General features: G+C 33.5%; 1 protein-coding gene across 6 annotated transcripts in view; it reads left to right on the forward strand.

The window, feature by feature from the left end:
• Positions 1 to 17,135, forward strand: part of WASHC4 (WASH complex subunit 4) — a 58,115-nt gene that overhangs the window by 17,169 nt on the left and 23,811 nt on the right. For all 6 annotated transcript variants that reach the window (XM_073213772.1, XM_073213770.1, XM_073213771.1 and 3 more), the window contains exons 14-22: positions 1,188 to 1,314; positions 7,283 to 7,408; positions 9,269 to 9,376; positions 9,928 to 10,074; positions 10,193 to 10,272; positions 11,382 to 11,487; positions 12,054 to 12,170; positions 13,288 to 13,456; positions 13,715 to 13,869. In XM_073213772.1, the coding sequence (XP_073069873.1) occupies positions 1,188 to 1,314; positions 7,283 to 7,408; positions 9,269 to 9,376; positions 9,928 to 10,074; positions 10,193 to 10,272; positions 11,382 to 11,487; positions 12,054 to 12,170; positions 13,288 to 13,456; positions 13,715 to 13,869 (1,135 nt within the window). The remainder of the gene's footprint in view (positions 1 to 1,187; positions 1,315 to 7,282; positions 7,409 to 9,268; positions 9,377 to 9,927; positions 10,075 to 10,192; positions 10,273 to 11,381; positions 11,488 to 12,053; positions 12,171 to 13,287; positions 13,457 to 13,714; positions 13,870 to 17,135) is intronic.

Here is a 17,135-nt window from a genome sequence, read left to right on the forward strand (position 1 = left end):
TCTAAATAGTAAAATTATATTATTGATTTAGTCTTTCCAAGTTGGAAAGGCTTTCTAGATTTGGGCTTAAACGAGCTGTGTACTTGTTGTATGATGTTGGGTACATTACTTAACTTCTGTGTGCTAGCTTCCTCTTCTGTAAAATGGAGGTCATAATTGTTACCTCATAAGATTAATGTAGTAATTAATGTGAGGATTGAATGAGTTAGTTTGTGTAAAGCACTTAGAACAGTGGCTGCCATGTAGTAAGCATTCAATAAATGTTTGCTTTATATCCAGATTCTGACCACTTCTCTGCCGTTCTGGTTCAAGCTGTCATCCCCTTTCTTCTGCATTATCACAGTGGCTTCTTAAGTGGTTCCCTTCCACTTTTATCATTGTCCCCTTTATAGTTTATTTTCAGCATATCAGTCAAAGTGATATTGATGGTCTTCAAAGTTAGATAAAGTCACTCTGCTCAAACTTGTGGTTTTCATAAAGTCCTTATTTCCTACAAGGCCCTACACTGATCCCCTTCCTACTCTCCACCTTTCCCACTCCTCTAACCCTCCCATCCCTGTACCTCTCGGATCTCTTTTTCTGTTCTTATCCCTGAACTCTGTGCTCCAGTCTTACTGACTTCTTTGTTATTTTGAAGATGCCAAACATATTTCCTATTTTAGGATGTTTGTATTTGTTACTTTCCTAGAATTCTCTTCTCTTACATACTTGTATGGATTACTCATTCGTCTTCTTCAAGTCTTGGCTCAAAAATCACCTTTTCAGTGAGCCTACTTTGATTACTATATTGAAAATTATACCTGCCACCCCAGTCTCTATCCTTTTTCCCTGTTGTATTTTTTCCTTGCACACATCATCTGACATCTTACAGATTTTAATTATTAATTTATTACACAACTCTCTTTTTTAGAATGTAAGCTGCTGCGTGACAGGGAGTTTTGTCTGTTTCATTTAGTGCTTCGGTTTTTGGTTTTAGTACTGAGAAACAGTGCCTGGCCTGTATAGGCCTTCAGTAAATATTTGTTGAATGAGTAATTCTGTATGATTATATGATACTTACAGTTTGAAAACCAGAAAGATGAAATGGCTGCTGCAAGGAAATATTTTATCCTACCTAACCAATATGAAGAAATGAAAGTAAACTTTTTTCTCCTATGCTGAGTAACCCCAATATTTTCCTTTGTTAGAGATGTACAGTCTTACTACGTCTTTGTGAGCTCATGGATGATGAAAATGGAATCTATTTTATCTAAGGAGCAGAGAATGGATAAATTTGCTGAAGACCTCACCAATAGATGTAATGTTTTTATACAGGTAGTTGCATCTTCTTACTTAGAATATTTTGGGGATCATTTCTTTGTTAATCCAGCATATAGAAGTTACACTTTGAAAAAACTAGAAAGGATATGTTGTTTTTTTAAAACTGAATTGATTTGGTTATGTTTGGATCTCTGTGACTTAGATTTTCTAATACATACATTTAAATCTCTACATTCCCTTCAAAGCATGACTTTTTTGCTATATCCTGTTAGTTTTGATATATTTTCTTTATCCTTCAAAATACTAAGAAATTTTTATTGTGCTTTCTTCTTTGATATGTGGGTTATTTTGAGAGATTTTTTTTATTTCTAAATATATGAGGATTTTCTAGTTATCTTTTTATTACTGATTTTTTCAGTATTTTGAAATTTGTTGAGATTTGCATTATGGCAAATCCCTGACATCTTATCCTAGTAGGATAAGTCATCTTCACAAATTCAGGTCCTTCAGGATTAGGACCATATCCTAGTAGGATATGGTCAGCTTTGGTAAATGTTTCATATATACTTGAAAAGAAGGTGTAATTTGCATTTGTTGGCTGTAGTGTTCTGTCAGTTTTTGTTTTATATTTTTCGAGACCAAGTAAGTAAATAACATAGAATTGTTATGTTCCTGGTAAATCGAATCTTTTATCATTGTGAAATGTCCTTTTGGTCTCTAGTAATGCTTTTTGTCATAGATCTCTTTTGTGTGATGGTAACATAGCTATATCAATTTTCTTTGAGTTAAGGTTTGTGTGGTGTGTCTTTTTTTTGATCCTTTTACTTGTAACCTGTTTGGCTCCTTATATTTAATGTGTGTCTCCTATAAGCAGTATATATTTCTCCCCAATATGATGATCTGTTTTTTCATTAAACTGTTTTCCATATATGTCATTACTGATATATTTAGATTTAAACTAGCACCTGACTAGTTGCTTTCTGTTTGTATCACTTGTCCTATGTCCCTTTTCCTTTCTTGCTCTCTTTTTTTTTTTTTTTTGAGAGGGCATCTCTCATATTTATTGATCAAATGGTTAACAACAATAAAATTCTGTATGGGGGCCTCAATGCACAATCATTAATCCACCCCAAGCCTAATTCTCATCAGTCTCCAATCTTCTGAAGCATAACGAACAAGTTCTTACATGATGAACAAGTTCTTACATAGTGATTAAGTTCTTACATGGTGAACAGTACAAGGGCAGTCATCACAGAAACTTTCGGTTTTGATCACGCATTATGAACTATAAACAATCAGGTCAAATATGAATATTCGTTTGATTTTTATACTTGATTTGTATGTGAATCCCACATTTCTCCATTATTATTATTATTATTATTTTTAATAAAATGCTGAAGTGGTAGGTAGATGCAAGATAAAGGTAGAAAACATAGTTTAGTGCTGTAAGAGAGCAAATGTAGATGATCAGGTGTGTGCCTATGGACTAAGTATTAATCCAAGCTAGACAAGGGCAACAAAACATCCACGGATTCTTGCTCTCTTTTAAATTACTTTTATCATTAATTTCTCCCTCTATCAGTTTGTTAATTCTATGTTCTTTCACTGTTTTTTAGTGATTACTCTAATAGAGATTTTAAGATTCATCATTGAATATTGAACTCCAATGTAAATAAGTAGTTTTTACCACTTTCCAGATAGTGTGAACTGCTTTAATTCTATTTATCCCCCTCTGATCTGTGCTGCTGTTGTATATTTGTATTCTATAAATTTCTTAGACCTTGCAAGGTATTATTAATGATGCCTTGTTGTTATAGTCACTGTTCATTTAGGTTTACCCACATAGTTACCCATTCTTTTGCTCTTAATCCTTCTTGCATCTCTTCATCCTTCTCCTTGTGGAATACCTATTGGTATTCCACTTAAAATGTTTTTCTGTTAATGAACTGTCATAGTTTCTTGTCTGAATATGTCTTTATTTCAGCTTCATTTTTGTAGTTAATTCTGCTATGTATAGAATTCTAAGTTGGCAGGATTTTTTTCCCCTCCAGCTTTTAATGGTGCCATTTTATTGTGTTGCAGCTTCCTTTGAATTTTTTGAGAAGCCAGCTATCAGTTTTGTTGCTTTTTCAATATGAGTCTTTAATTGCTCATAAGAATTACATTTTGATTTTTAGCAATATTATTTTGAGGTACCTTGGTGTAATTTTCTTTGTGTTTGTGCTGCTTGGAATTTATAAAGCTTCTGGAATTTGTGGAAAATTCTCAGTCATTAACTCTTCAAATACTATTTCTTTTTTTTTTTTGAGAGGGCATCTCTCATATTTATTGATCAAATGGTTGTTAACAACAATAAAATTCTGTATAGGGGACTCAATGCACAATCATTAATCAACCCCAAGCCTAATTCTCAACAGTCTCTAATCTTCTGAAGCATAACGAACAAGTTCTTACATGGTGAACAAGTTCTTACATAGTGAATAAGTTCTTACATGGTGAACAGTGCAAGAGCAGTCATATCACAGAAACTTTCGGTTTTGATCACACATCATGAATTATAAATAATCAAGTCAGATATGATTATTCGTTTGATTTTTATACTTGATTTATATGTGAATCCCACATTTCTCCCTTATTATTATTATTATTATTATTTTAATAAAATGCTGAAGTGGTAGGTAGATGCAAGATAAAGGTAGAAAACATAATTTAGTGCTGTAAGAGGGCAAATGTAGATGATCAGGTGTGTGCCTATAGACTAAGTATTGATCCAGGCTAGACAAGGGCAACAAAACATCCACAGATGCTGAAGATTTCTCTCAAAACAGGGGGGGTGAGGTTCTAAACCTCACCTCTGTTGATCCCCAATTTCTCACCTGATGGCCCCCCTGCGACTGTGCCTGTCTTAGGTTGTTCCTTCCTTGAGGAATCTTACCCGTCTCTGGCTAACCAGTCATCCTCTGGGGCCATACAGGGAGATGTAAAGTTGGTAAGTGAGAGAGAAGCAATATTGTTTGAAAAGGTTGGCTTTTTACTTCTTTGCAGATTTATGCCCTGTGGCTTCTATGCCCAGCATTTGTCTTGAGGTATCTTTACCACTTGGAAGAATTATGATACTCGGTAATTTTCGATATGAGGCACGAATTCTACTAAAGGGTTGTAATTATGAAGGAAGAAGAAAAGCTATAGAAGTAGCAGACGGAAGAAAACATGGGAAGATTGATTATTTCTTTGACATATCTTCTTGTAGAGTAACATAAGCATGTATAGGTTTTAAACTACTAATTAAATTGCGTATACACATCAACATCATAGAAATACAGCTACATAACAAAAGCAGACCTACAATTACCGGCCATATCCAGTGAAACCAAGAACACCAGGTAGGTACCCTAGGCATTTGTGAAAACTTACCAATGATATGATTGATATTGTCTAACTGAATTTGAATAGTTTGAGAAAAATCAGACAAATTAAAACAACACATTCCTGGGAACTGTTCACATCCCATATGTTCTTTTAACAGTAGATTGTCTATAGTCACACGATTTTGGAGCACTGCAACTTGCACTTCTCCTAATTCTTGGTTGAGTTCCAACAGTATAGATCCAGTCAAATTTGTTGTTTTACTGTATGCACAGGCCAGCTTAGATACCTCCTTCTTCATTCCATTGGCAAGTCCAGGAACCAGTGGGATGAATACAGCTACAACTGCAACAGCGCTAGGGTCTTTGTTGAAGTTTTTTGATGATCGTCTTCTGGAATGACTCTTCCAGAGGATGTTGATGTTAGTCCAAATACTATTTCTGTTCTCTTCATTCTTTTTGTTTTAATTCTCTCTCCAGTTACGTCTATCTACTGTTAAACCCATCTACTGAGTTCTTAATTTTAATTAATTTTTCAGCTTTTAAAAATAGTTTTACAGTTCTTTTCTGAAATAATTTTATTTCCTTCAATATATTAAGCATAATTATTTTGAAGCCCATGTCTAATAACTTCATTATCTGGATATTTCTTTATCTGTTGTTTCAGTTGTATTTGGATCTGCCTTATCCCTTTGTATACCTGGTTGTTTTTTAGAGTGTCATACATTGTATATGAACAACTGTAGGTTTAATTTGAGGATCTGGATACTGTTTTCCTTCCTCCAGAGAGGACTTAATCTTTGTTTCTGAATTGCAGTTAGTCTAGGATACCTAACAATCCAAATGACCTCAGCCCAGTCATGGACTGAGATGATTTTAAGTGGGACCTAAATCCTGTGATGGCTGTTTATCTAGTTTACCCTTACTTTTTAGGGAGTAGTTTTTCAGGATCCAAGCCCAGACCCTCGGTGGTTTACCAGGATCCCCTGCCCTCTGTGATGGACCATGAACTCCTAATTTTATCCCCCTTCCCTTCATGTGAGATGTTGAAAGATATGCTCGGCTTCTGTCTTTATTCTCCTCCTTTGGAATGGGCAGAAGACTCTAAGGGAAAGCAGCCTCAGATGCCAGACTCACTTCTCTGGGTTTTTGTCTTCTTACAGGTTTTGGCCTTGAATTTCCTTATTTTCGTGGTAGCTTCTTGATGCATTCTGAGAAATTTAAAAGATGTTTTGCCCAGATTTTCTGGTTGTTCTCTGAGGAAAGGTTGGTCCAAATGATTCTGCCACTAACAGAAAGAGACCTCAGACCTCTCCCCTTCTCATTTAGATTTAAAAATACATCCTTCATTTATATCCTTCACAAAATAATGACCGTCTTGGAATGGTGTGATATTGGCCCATGGGTTCTACCCTCCAAAAATACCTCCTTTGTTCTTCCTGTCTTAGAGATAGACTTTTGCTGTCACTTGTTTCTGCTTTTTAACTTTCCCCAGTGCTGCACTAGGGCAGAGTCTGATAGTCCTGTAGCTGCCAAGGTAAGACTGTGGCTCTTTCCTCCATATATGCCCTAAGCTTTGGTCTTACAGTCACCTTTCTTAGGATGCTACCCTTCTCGCTCATTTCTTATTCTCTTAATTTAGCACATCTCTTCACCACAGAGCCACTGCTGGTTGAGAGGAGCTCCCACCTCCCACTCCCACTGAATATCACTGCTTTAGCGAGCCACTGTTACTGATGGGAGGGTACTTGCCTCACATATAGTAGGACAGGAGAGGCACTGCCATATAGCTTCTGCTCCAGCTCCTTGGATATATCCACAATAGTATAGTTAAGGTCCATCTCTAAACTGTGCATCTATCTTTTTTTGGTTTTTTATAAACCCAAAGGCTCTCCATCATGTTCCTGTATCCTTTTTGGGCCTCAATGAAAATATATTTGAGGAGTAATACCATTTTTCCCATTTTCTTATTCCACTGTTCCCTGGTTTGACTAGCACTAAAATTTTGTTTAAACCTCATAAGACCTGTATGCTTCCTTAACGAATAAGAAGGGTAGGAGAGAATTTGTTCTTATTGGGCTGGAAGGAGAGGAAGACTGATTAGCATCAACATACCCAGGGGACATGGTAGCAGATGGAAGTGGGGATTGGCTGAGGTGAAAAGGAAAGGGGGAATTGGCTTGGAATGAAGAAATACCTTTTTATGTCTGTATTTGAGAGATACATAGAAAGCAGCTCTCTTTCTCCTCTTTTTCAATTCTTGGTTCTTAGATTCCTAAGCTCTTGTCTTAAGCTGCCAAAGACAGAAGTCTTTATCCTCTTGTCTGGTAGGTAAGATAAGGATGAATAGATACCTTCCTAGCATCCAAATCATTTCTCTGAAGATTGTTTTTGTTGTTGGAGAGATTCTTTAACTATGATTATACATTATAATTTCAACAGCACTAAACTACTGGTATGTGGTAAGTTAAACTTTTAAGGGCTGCCTTGAAACTTGTAAGGAAGAATATTTTAGAATCTTAAGAGCTGATTTTAAAATGAACTTTAGAAATACTAGTTACTAGTAAGTTGAGGGATAATTATTAAACAGAATGAAATTCTGAAGAAATGAAGCCTTTTCTTGTGATTGTAATCAATGTTTTATATATTTTTTATAGGGCTTCTTATATGCATATAGTATTAGTACCATTATTAAAACCACAATGAATCTCTACATGTCCACGCAAAAGCCAATGACCAAAACCTCAGTTAAGGCATTGTGCAGACTTATCGAACTTCTCAAGGTAGGTTTTAGATTGTTTTACCTTGCTATTATAATTGAGAATTGACCCAAGGTTAAATTGAGATGGTTCTTTAAGATTTGGCTTCTTGATTATGAGAATCAAAAATTGTGGGAAAGAGTATTTATCTCTCAGTTTGATAAAGGAACTAGCCATTGTAAGAAATTTCTGAGTAACTTTTGTATGAATGGCAAATATATTTAAACTTTTTAAAGGTTTAATTTAAATTGAGGTACATACAATAAAATGCATTATATTTAAGCTTTATTAAAAGTTAACATGTAGCAAAGAGAGAAAAGGAGGAAAATGAAATGTTAGCCTTATTAGTAAAGTTTTACTCATAGGAGTTTGAAGCATGTTTGCATGAGTTTAAAAAAGATACAATTGCAAAATTATCCATTTTATAGTGTTCATATGCACATGAGGCTAGTTAACATGAGACTATTTTATAATTTAGAGAAGGTGCTGTAATATCAATTTGAATACTAGAAATATGGTGAAATGTTTTTTAGCATACTGTGTAAATAAAAAATACCCCTTGTAGGCAGGAGAGCTCACTTAAACTTTTGTAAAAATTGAAATTAAGATTTGCTAGTAAATTTCTGTTAATAATGATCTTAAGATTTGCTTAGAAAGTAAAGATTTTTATTGGAGATAGTGCCTTTGGATTTTTAGCCTTTCTTCTTTAAGATATATTATTGCCAGTTACTTTTTATGAAATATAAATATAGAAGTATGTATGTATAGGTGCATATATATATCTAATATATAAGCATAATTTTAACAAATAATTATAAACACTTAAAAACCCACCATACCATTTAAGAGATACAATGTTACCTATATTTTCAAAATGCTTTGAGTTGTCTCTTTCTGACATCTTATCCTAGTAGGGTAAGTTATCTTATCCTACTCTTTCAGAGGAAACCACTGTCCTGAATTTTATGTTTATCATTCCCTTGTTTTTCTTTCTAGTTCACCACACACGAATGAATCTATAAATCATTTATTGTTTAGTATTCTTTGACTTGGCCTTTTTAAAATCAAAGTTTTGTATTTGCCCTTATCCATGTTGGGATGAGTAGCTGTAGTTCATGCATTTTATTGCTGTGTAGATTTCCTGTGGATGGACTTTTGGGTTGTTTCTAGTTTTTGCTTCTATGAAAAATTTTGCTACTCTTATCTATGTTTCTTGGTGTAATGGTACAAGAGTTTTTCTGAGGTATTATATACCTACCAAATGGATTGCTGGGTTATGTTATGTACCTGTTCAGCTTTTCAAGATGATGCCAAATTGTTTTCCAAAGTAGTTACATCAGTGTATATACCTTTCAGAATATATTAGATGGACTTCCAATTGTTCCCCCAACAAGCCAAAATTGGTATTACCGGGCTTTTTATTTCACAAATTAGTGGATGTAAATTATTTTGTTTTTAATCTTCATTCTCTTGATAAAATGATGGTATCTTTTCAAATATTTCTTAACTGTATTTTTTTCTTTTTAAATGAAAAAATCTATTCAGGTCTTTTGTTCAGTTTTTGGTTGGATTATTGGCCTTTTTAAAAAAAAATGCTTCATTCATTTGGGCTCTTTATTTATTCTGAGTACTAATCCCTTGTTTGTGGCAGATATTTTCCTCATATATTGGCTTACCTTTTAATTTTATTTATAGTGGCTTTTAATGAACAAATTCTTAATATTAGTATAGTTGAATTTACCAATCTTATCCTTTATGGTAGTGCTTGCTTTTTGCATCTCATTTACAAATTCCTTAACTAGCCCAAGATCATAAAGATAATTATGTAATTTTGCCTGTAAGTTATACATTCACTTTGGTGAAATGACTTCTGATTCTTTTCAGGCAATAGAACATATGTTCCACAGGAGAAGCATGGTTGTGGCTGATTCAGTTTCACATATAACACAGCACCTTCAACATCAGGCTCTTAACTCTATTTCTGTGGCCAAGGTATAAAAGTTATTATATACTCACGTAATTATCTTTTTAGTTTGATCTTCTGTTGCTTTATATGTGTTATTCTAGTTCAGCCTGTTTACGCCATTCCTTCAAATACAATGTTCTTGGTCATTCATCTCTATGGGAATTTATGATTTTTATTTAGAGCGATTAGGGTTATCTTACTCCGAACTTACAGCATCTAATACATTAACATACTTCTCTTAACACAACTGACATTGTTTGCAGTTTTAAAATAGGCATCTCTTTTAAAAATTGATTTCCTTATTAAATTAATATGGACATTTTAGGATCTTCCTATGCTGCCTTTGTGAAACACCTCTCAAAAAGCCTAGTATGGAAATTTTAACATATGCCTGATACATTTACTGTCTCTGACAGTGCTAAGAGATAATCTATTAGAAGAAGCTGAACAGGGAAAGTATTTGTCTTAGCTCTTTTGAATTGAATCATGGAAAGAATAATGGAGAAGTTTTTCTTGAGTCTCTTGTTATTGGCTCAGAAATAAAACTGCTGTTTTCCTGTTTTCTTTTGTTTCTAAGAAAAGAGTAATTTCTGACAAAAAATATAGCGAGCAGCGTCTTGATGTGCTCTCTGCTCTAGTTTTGGCTGAAAACACTCTAAATGGACCAAGCACAAAACAACGACGGCTTATCGTGTCTTTGGCACTGAGCGTTGGCACACAAATGGTAAGTGTATTCCTCTTATTATGGAATAAAAATGAGTTCTGAGATTTCACGGTTTCCTTGTTACTGACCAAAGAAACCTGTCCTTACTTTGATTGCCCTCTTTTCCCCTCCCTGATAGAAAACATTTAAAGATGAAGAACTCTTCCCACTTCAAGTAGTCATGAAAAAGCTGGACCTTATTAGTGAACTTAGAGAAAGGTAAGTAGGGATCTGTAATGATACTCAAAAGAAAGGGCTAATAGAAACATTGCTTTTCTTTTTAGCACAGCAAGAGAAGAAATACAAGCCAGATAGACAATTAGTTCCTCTTTGTAATGCTGTTAGCATGACGAAAATGAGACTGTGTTTAGGGATCATATTTCTTCAGCTTTGTTTCCACAATAAGGATGTAGTTTCTGGAAGAACCCCCATGGGATAACATGTATGTATTGTGTGTAGGGGATGTACCCTTAGAGCGTCTGGCTTGTTGTGATGGGCATTTCTAGCGAGCTTTTAAAACTGCTGCTATATAACAAGGTTCATCTACACACATAGCCTTCTGTAATTTTATTTTGAATTACATTGTTGGTTGCCAGTCACTAAGATGAATTGGTTTTTGGAAGGCTTATTTATAATTGTAGTTCCTTGTGGCTTCAGCATTTTCTTTTTATTGAGTAAGCAGTACGTTTCTTGAAGGGAAATTAGGTCTTCTGAATTTTGATTCTCAGCCAGATTAAAGTAACAGCTCAATTTCCATTTAATGTTCACTTACAACTTAATGTTTTTGTTCTGAGAAACTTGAGATTTTTGTAGCTAGTAGCATTTAACTTTCCATCCTTGAAAGAAGAAATCCTGAGCCACCTTCATCATAAGATACTGAATGGCCATTTTTGTGAAATAGTCATTAGCAAAGATGATAGGTTAAGTGTGACTGCTTTTTTATTTTGGTCCCAGTTTTTTAAAAGGTTCTAAAACTTTGAGACAGGTGAAATGGTGCATGTGATACAAGTATCATGCATCTAGTCATATCAAATAATACTGAAAATAAATTTAAGCTCTGTTTAAAAGTTATCTATATTGGTTTTCAAGTATGTTTTAAAAAAGTAAAGCATATGTTTAGAATTGACAGTGTCAGGTATTTGAGTGTTTTGCTACCTTTGTTCAATTTGGGAACTACTTATTTTGTGTTTCTTTTCTGCACTAATTTTGGGTTAAGTGATACAGAGAATACAAAAATGAGCATGTATACTTATGGTATATAATGTTTCTTTCATTACTTTGGGGGCTACTTCAATTTTGATACCACTAATTAGTACTTTACATTGTAGAGTTCAAATGCAATGTGACTGTTGTTTTTTATACTGGCATCGAGCTGTCTTCCCAATTTATTTAGATGATGTATATGAAAATGCCATTGATGCAGCAAGATTGCATGTAAGTAGAGAGTAATAAAAAGAATAAACCCATCATTTTTTTAGTCACTGTACCATTCTAATTAGTTATAAAACATTATTTGATTGAATAAACCATTTTAAAATTGACAGCTAATATTTTTTGCATACAATGCTGTGCATATTTGGTAAGAATTTATGCAGCCTTTAGTTAAATTTTATATGAATACTAATGAATTAAACTTAATGTATGTGACTTTTCCCATGGTATTCCTAATCATTTTCATTTCACTTGATTTTAGTTTATGTCGAAATAGTCTGATATTTATCTGTCAGCAAAGTATATATTATTCAGATCTTTCTGTATCTTTGTGGAAATAAGTGTATTCGAATGCCCAAGATAGGAAAGGATAAATGAGTGTGTATTTTTGTATACTTAGAGTATATGCTTTAGAGAATAAAATCTGAGTCTTATTTTGGAATGTAAGAGTCATATTTAAAAAAACAGCCTGCAGATCAAGATTTTCAAGATAGATAATTAACCTTTGTAATATTATTTAGATTAGAGCTTTTTTTCTAACTTCATGTACACTCTGATTTTCTTTTTAGTACATGTTCAGTGCTTTACGTGACTGTGTGCCTGCTATGATGCATGCAAGGCATTTAGAGTCCTATGAAATGCTTCTGGATTGCTATGACAAGGAAATTATGGAAATTTTAAATGAGGTAATATATTTGAGATTGAAAAGCTTAGAACATGTATTTGGAATGCTGTGTTTGGAATAAGTTTTTGGATTGAAGCAGACTCACTAATTTAAAATTAGTATTTATAAATCACTGTCTAGAACAAAGGAACTATTTTTAGTTACATTATCACCATTGTGCTAAATTGGTCTTTAATTTTTGAATAGAAATCCAGACTAGGAATTGGCAGAGTTTTTTTTTTTTTTTAATTTTACTTAATAGTAGACTTGAATTTAAAGTTTTGTTATTAGGAGACTGCAAATGCAACATGAATTTGAACGTTGAATGCTGCTAATGTTAATATATTTAAGACAACTATCAAAATTTTACTATATTTCATTTAATATTTAAAATATTTACTTGTTTAACAAATCAAATGCAATATGGTACATCCTTTCCTGTTTTAATGAAATGTGTTTTATAAACACTGCTATTATTAAGATTAAATTTCCATCTAGCAATATTTTTATACACAGGGAGGAATTAAAAATGAGTAAACTTCACAGTATAAACCTTATTCAGGTTTGGTAAAATTATGAAAAATCTTATATGATTTCTTGTATTAAATACTCATATTTAGAAATAAGATACATGTTTGGCCAGTATTTGGAATTCCATGGTAGATAAGAAAAGACATTAACTTCATTATCTTTAGCTCAAAGAATTTTGTCATTTTTAATGATTACAGCAAGGAAGCTTTTAAGTTTCCTTTCTTGCATATTCTCAGGACCTTTCCTCTGTAGCTGGATTCCATAAATTTTATGTTTTATATTCATGTTCCTTATAATGAAACCATCAGACATTAGCTTTTGCTGTTCAAGGGTGTTAAAGTATTAATGAAAATAAAACCTTAGATTGTAACTAACTGCTCCCTGGCCAAAAGAACTATTGGTTTAAAGTGGAGTGCAAAGTAATTTTCACTTTCCCAATAAAAATAGTATTTTATCATATTCAGACTCTTAAAAACATATTTGTGACACATTTTGTCATTGTTGCACTGATTGTAAAACTCTTAATGGTCAAAGCACAGACACCTAGAGGAACAGTACAATTGGAATATCATTTTGAAAAATTAAGATATCAAATCTTTTGTGAATAGCATTTGCTGGACAAGTTGTGCAAAGAAATAGAGAAGGATCTGCGACTTTCTGTGCATACTCATTTAAAGCTGGATGACCGAAACCCTTTCAGAGTTGGCATGAAAGACCTGGCCCTGTTTTTCTCTCTGAATCCAATTAGGTTTTTCAATCGTTTCATTGACATTCGAGGTTAGTGTTTTGCTTTCCTTCTTAGAGTCATAGTCTTTATCTGTTCCCCCTAAATAACAAAAAAGAACCTTTGAGGGAATCTTTTTGGTGTTATTTCATTTATTCTTTAATTCCTTTTGTTTCTTCATTTTCATTTCCCTTATTTTAAAGGAAGAAATTTAATGTTCAAAGAAAAGGTGTTTCCTTTTTAGTTTGTTTTCCTTTTTTACATTTTACATTTTCATGAACCAAAGTTTTTCTGTTTTTTTTTTTTTACAGCTTATGTAACTCATTACCTAGACAAGACTTTCTACAATCTAACAACAGTAGCTCTTCATGACTGGGCCACTTACAGTGAAATGAGAAATTTAGCTTCTCAGCGTTATGGATTGGTTATGACAGAGGCACATCTTCCTAGTCAGACTTTGGAACAGGTATAGTATAAAATGTTTTTTTGCACAGTGTGATTACAGCATGATAACAGTATTTATATGAGAAATCTTTTTCTTTTTTATTAAGCGTGTGTTTATATTTCAAGAAAATACTTGCTATGTAAAACCTTATACTTGATAATAAAAAAAAAGTGCTAATTTGCTTTATGAAAGAATTTACCACAGGCTTCCTGTTTATACTTTGCTTTTTGCTGAACATATGAAATATATATAGATTTAGAAACAGTCCCAGTTAAGCACTGTAAACCTAGATGTAATAAACTTCAAAACTGTAGGAAAAATGGTTTATATGAAATATATGATATAAATATAATCATATTTTTATATGATTATAAATGTATTCTTAAAAGAAGGAGTGCAAAGAAACATTTAGCTTCACTAATTCAATGAGCTAATTTACAATATGGTAATATCTCATGAGTGCAGAAATTTGTTTTTGGTTAATTTGCATGTAATTCTAAGATAATCCAGATAAATATTTACCAAAAAATATTTATGCAATTTCAAAATTTGAGAGTTTTAATTTTTCCTTTGTCCTACTGCATTTAGGGACCATTTCCAGGATCAGTTTGTATATCCTTTCATTCATTTATTAGTACATTTAGTATTTACTGAGAGCATGCTAGTCACTGAACTGTGGTTAGGGATACAAAAATAAACAGTATATTGGTATTGTGATGCTACTTTGGGTCCCAGTTAGAAAAGCTGTGGAACAATATGACACCAGTAGGTATTAGAGTTATAACTGAAGAATGATGGATTTCTTAATAGGTAACTTGTACCTAAAAGGATCTCTGGGAATGAAAGAGTAATGAGAGCTGTGGGATTAATCCAAACAGAACAATATTCACATTATAGGGGTACCAGAAGAAGAGGCAAAGGGATAGATAGAAATTCTCTTTGAGGAAATAACTGTTGAAAACTTCCCCAGTCTGGGGAAGGAAATAGACACTCAGGTCATGGAAGCTCAAAGATCCCCAAACAAAAGGAACCCTAGGAAGACACCATCAAGACATAAAATAATTAAAATGGCAAAGATCAAGGACAAGGAGAGAGTACTAAAAGCAGCCAGAGAGAGAAAAAAGATCACTTATAAAGGAAATCCCAGCAGGCTATCAGCAGACTTCTCAGCAGAAACCTTACAGGCCAGAAGGGAGTGTCATGATGTAGTTAATGTAATGAAACAGAAGGGCCTCCAACCAAGAATACTCTACCTGGCAATTTTATCATTTAAATTTGAAGCTGGGATTAAACAATTTCCAGGTAAGCAAAATTTGAGGGAATTCACCACGACTAAACTATTCTTACAGGATCTGTTAAAGGGACTGCTCTAGATGGAAATGCTCCTAAGGCTAAATAGCTGTCACCAGAGAAAATAAACCCACAGTAAATGTAGTAGACCAATTAATTACTAAGCAAATACTAAATTAAATCACCTACTCACAGAGTCAGTCAAGGGATACACAGAGTGATCTATATATAAAGTATGGAGGAGGAGGAAGAAAAGGGGAGGAAAAAAAGTATCTTTGTCTGTGAAATAGAGTAATCAGTAATTTAAGATAAACTGTTAGATTGAAAGGAAGCTATCCTTGAACCTTTGATAACTATAAATCTAAAGCCTACAATGGCAATAAGTACATATCTATCGATAATCACCTGAAATGGAAATGGACTAAATGCACCAATCAAAAGACATAGAGTGGCAGAATAGATAAAACAACATGACCCATCTATATGCTGCCTACAAGAGACTCATTTCAAATTCAAAGACATACCCAGACTAAAAATGAAGGATTGGAAAAAGATATTATATGCAAATAATAGGGAGAGAAAAGCAAGAGTAGCAGTACTTATATCAGACAAAATATATGAAAACAAAGAAAGTAACGAGGACATTGCAGAATGATAAAGGAGTCAGTCCAACAGGAGGATATAACCATTATAAATATCTATGCACCCAATATAAGAGCACCTAAATATGTGAAACAAATATTAACAGAATTAAAGGGGTAAATAGAATGCAACACATTTATTTTAGGAAATTACATCAAGAGATCAACCAGACAGAAATAAGTAAGGAAACAGAGGCACTGAACAATACATTAGAACAGATGGATCTAATAGACATCTATAGAACATTCCACCCAAAAGCAGCAGTATACACATTCTTCTCAAGTGTTCATGGAATGTTTTCCAGAATAGATCACATACTAGGCCTTAGGAAGAGCCTCAATAAATAAAAAAGATTAAATTTGTACCAAACAACTTCTCAGACCACAAAGGCAGAAATAAATTACACAAAACAAAAAAGCCTACAAACACATGGAGGCTTAACAGCATGCTCCTAAATAATCAGTGATCAGTGACCAAATTAAAACAAAGATCAAGCTATATGGAGACAAATGAAAACAACAATTCAACAGCCCAAAACCTCTGGGATGCAGTGAAGGCAGTTCTAAGAGGAAAGTATATAGCAATATAGGTGTAACTCAACAAACAAGAGCAACCCCAAATAAACAGTCTAAACTCAGAATTAAAGCAACTAGAAAAAGAACACATGATGCCCAAAGTGAGTAGGAGGGATATATTAAAGATCAGAGCAGAAATAAATAAAATTGAGAAGAATAAAACAATAGAATCAATGAATGTTTTCAAAATGGCCATCCTACTGAAAGCAGTCTACAGATTCAGTGCAATCCCTATCAAAATACCAACAACATTCTTCAATGAACTAGAGCAAATAGTTCTGAAATTCATATGGAACCACAACGATCCCAAATAGCCAAAGCAATACTGAGAAAGAAGAACAAAGCTGGGGGGGATTATGCTTCCTGACTAAAAGCTCACAAAGCTGGGGGGGAGGAATTATGTTCCCTGAGAAAGCCACAGTAATCAAAAACAATTTGTTACTGGTAAAAGAACAGACCCATAGATCAACAGAAGAGGATAGAAAGCCCAGATATAAACCCACACATATCTGGTCAATTCATATATGATAAAGGAGCCATAAATATACAATGGGGAAATGACAGCCTCTTCAACAAGTGGTGTTGGCAAAACTGGACAGCTACATGTAAGAGAATGAAATTGGATTGTTGTCTAACTCCATACACAAAAGTAAACTCAAAATGGATCAAAGAACTGAATGTAATTCATGAAACCATAAAACTCTTAGAAGAAAATACAGGGAAAATCTCTTGAATATAAACATAAGCAACTTTTTCTTGAACACATTTCCCTGGGCAAAG

Source organism: Manis javanica, chromosome 10 (assembly GCF_040802235.1).
Source record: "Manis javanica isolate MJ-LG chromosome 10, MJ_LKY, whole genome shotgun sequence".
Lineage (NCBI taxonomy): Eukaryota > Metazoa > Chordata > Mammalia > Pholidota > Manidae > Manis > Manis javanica.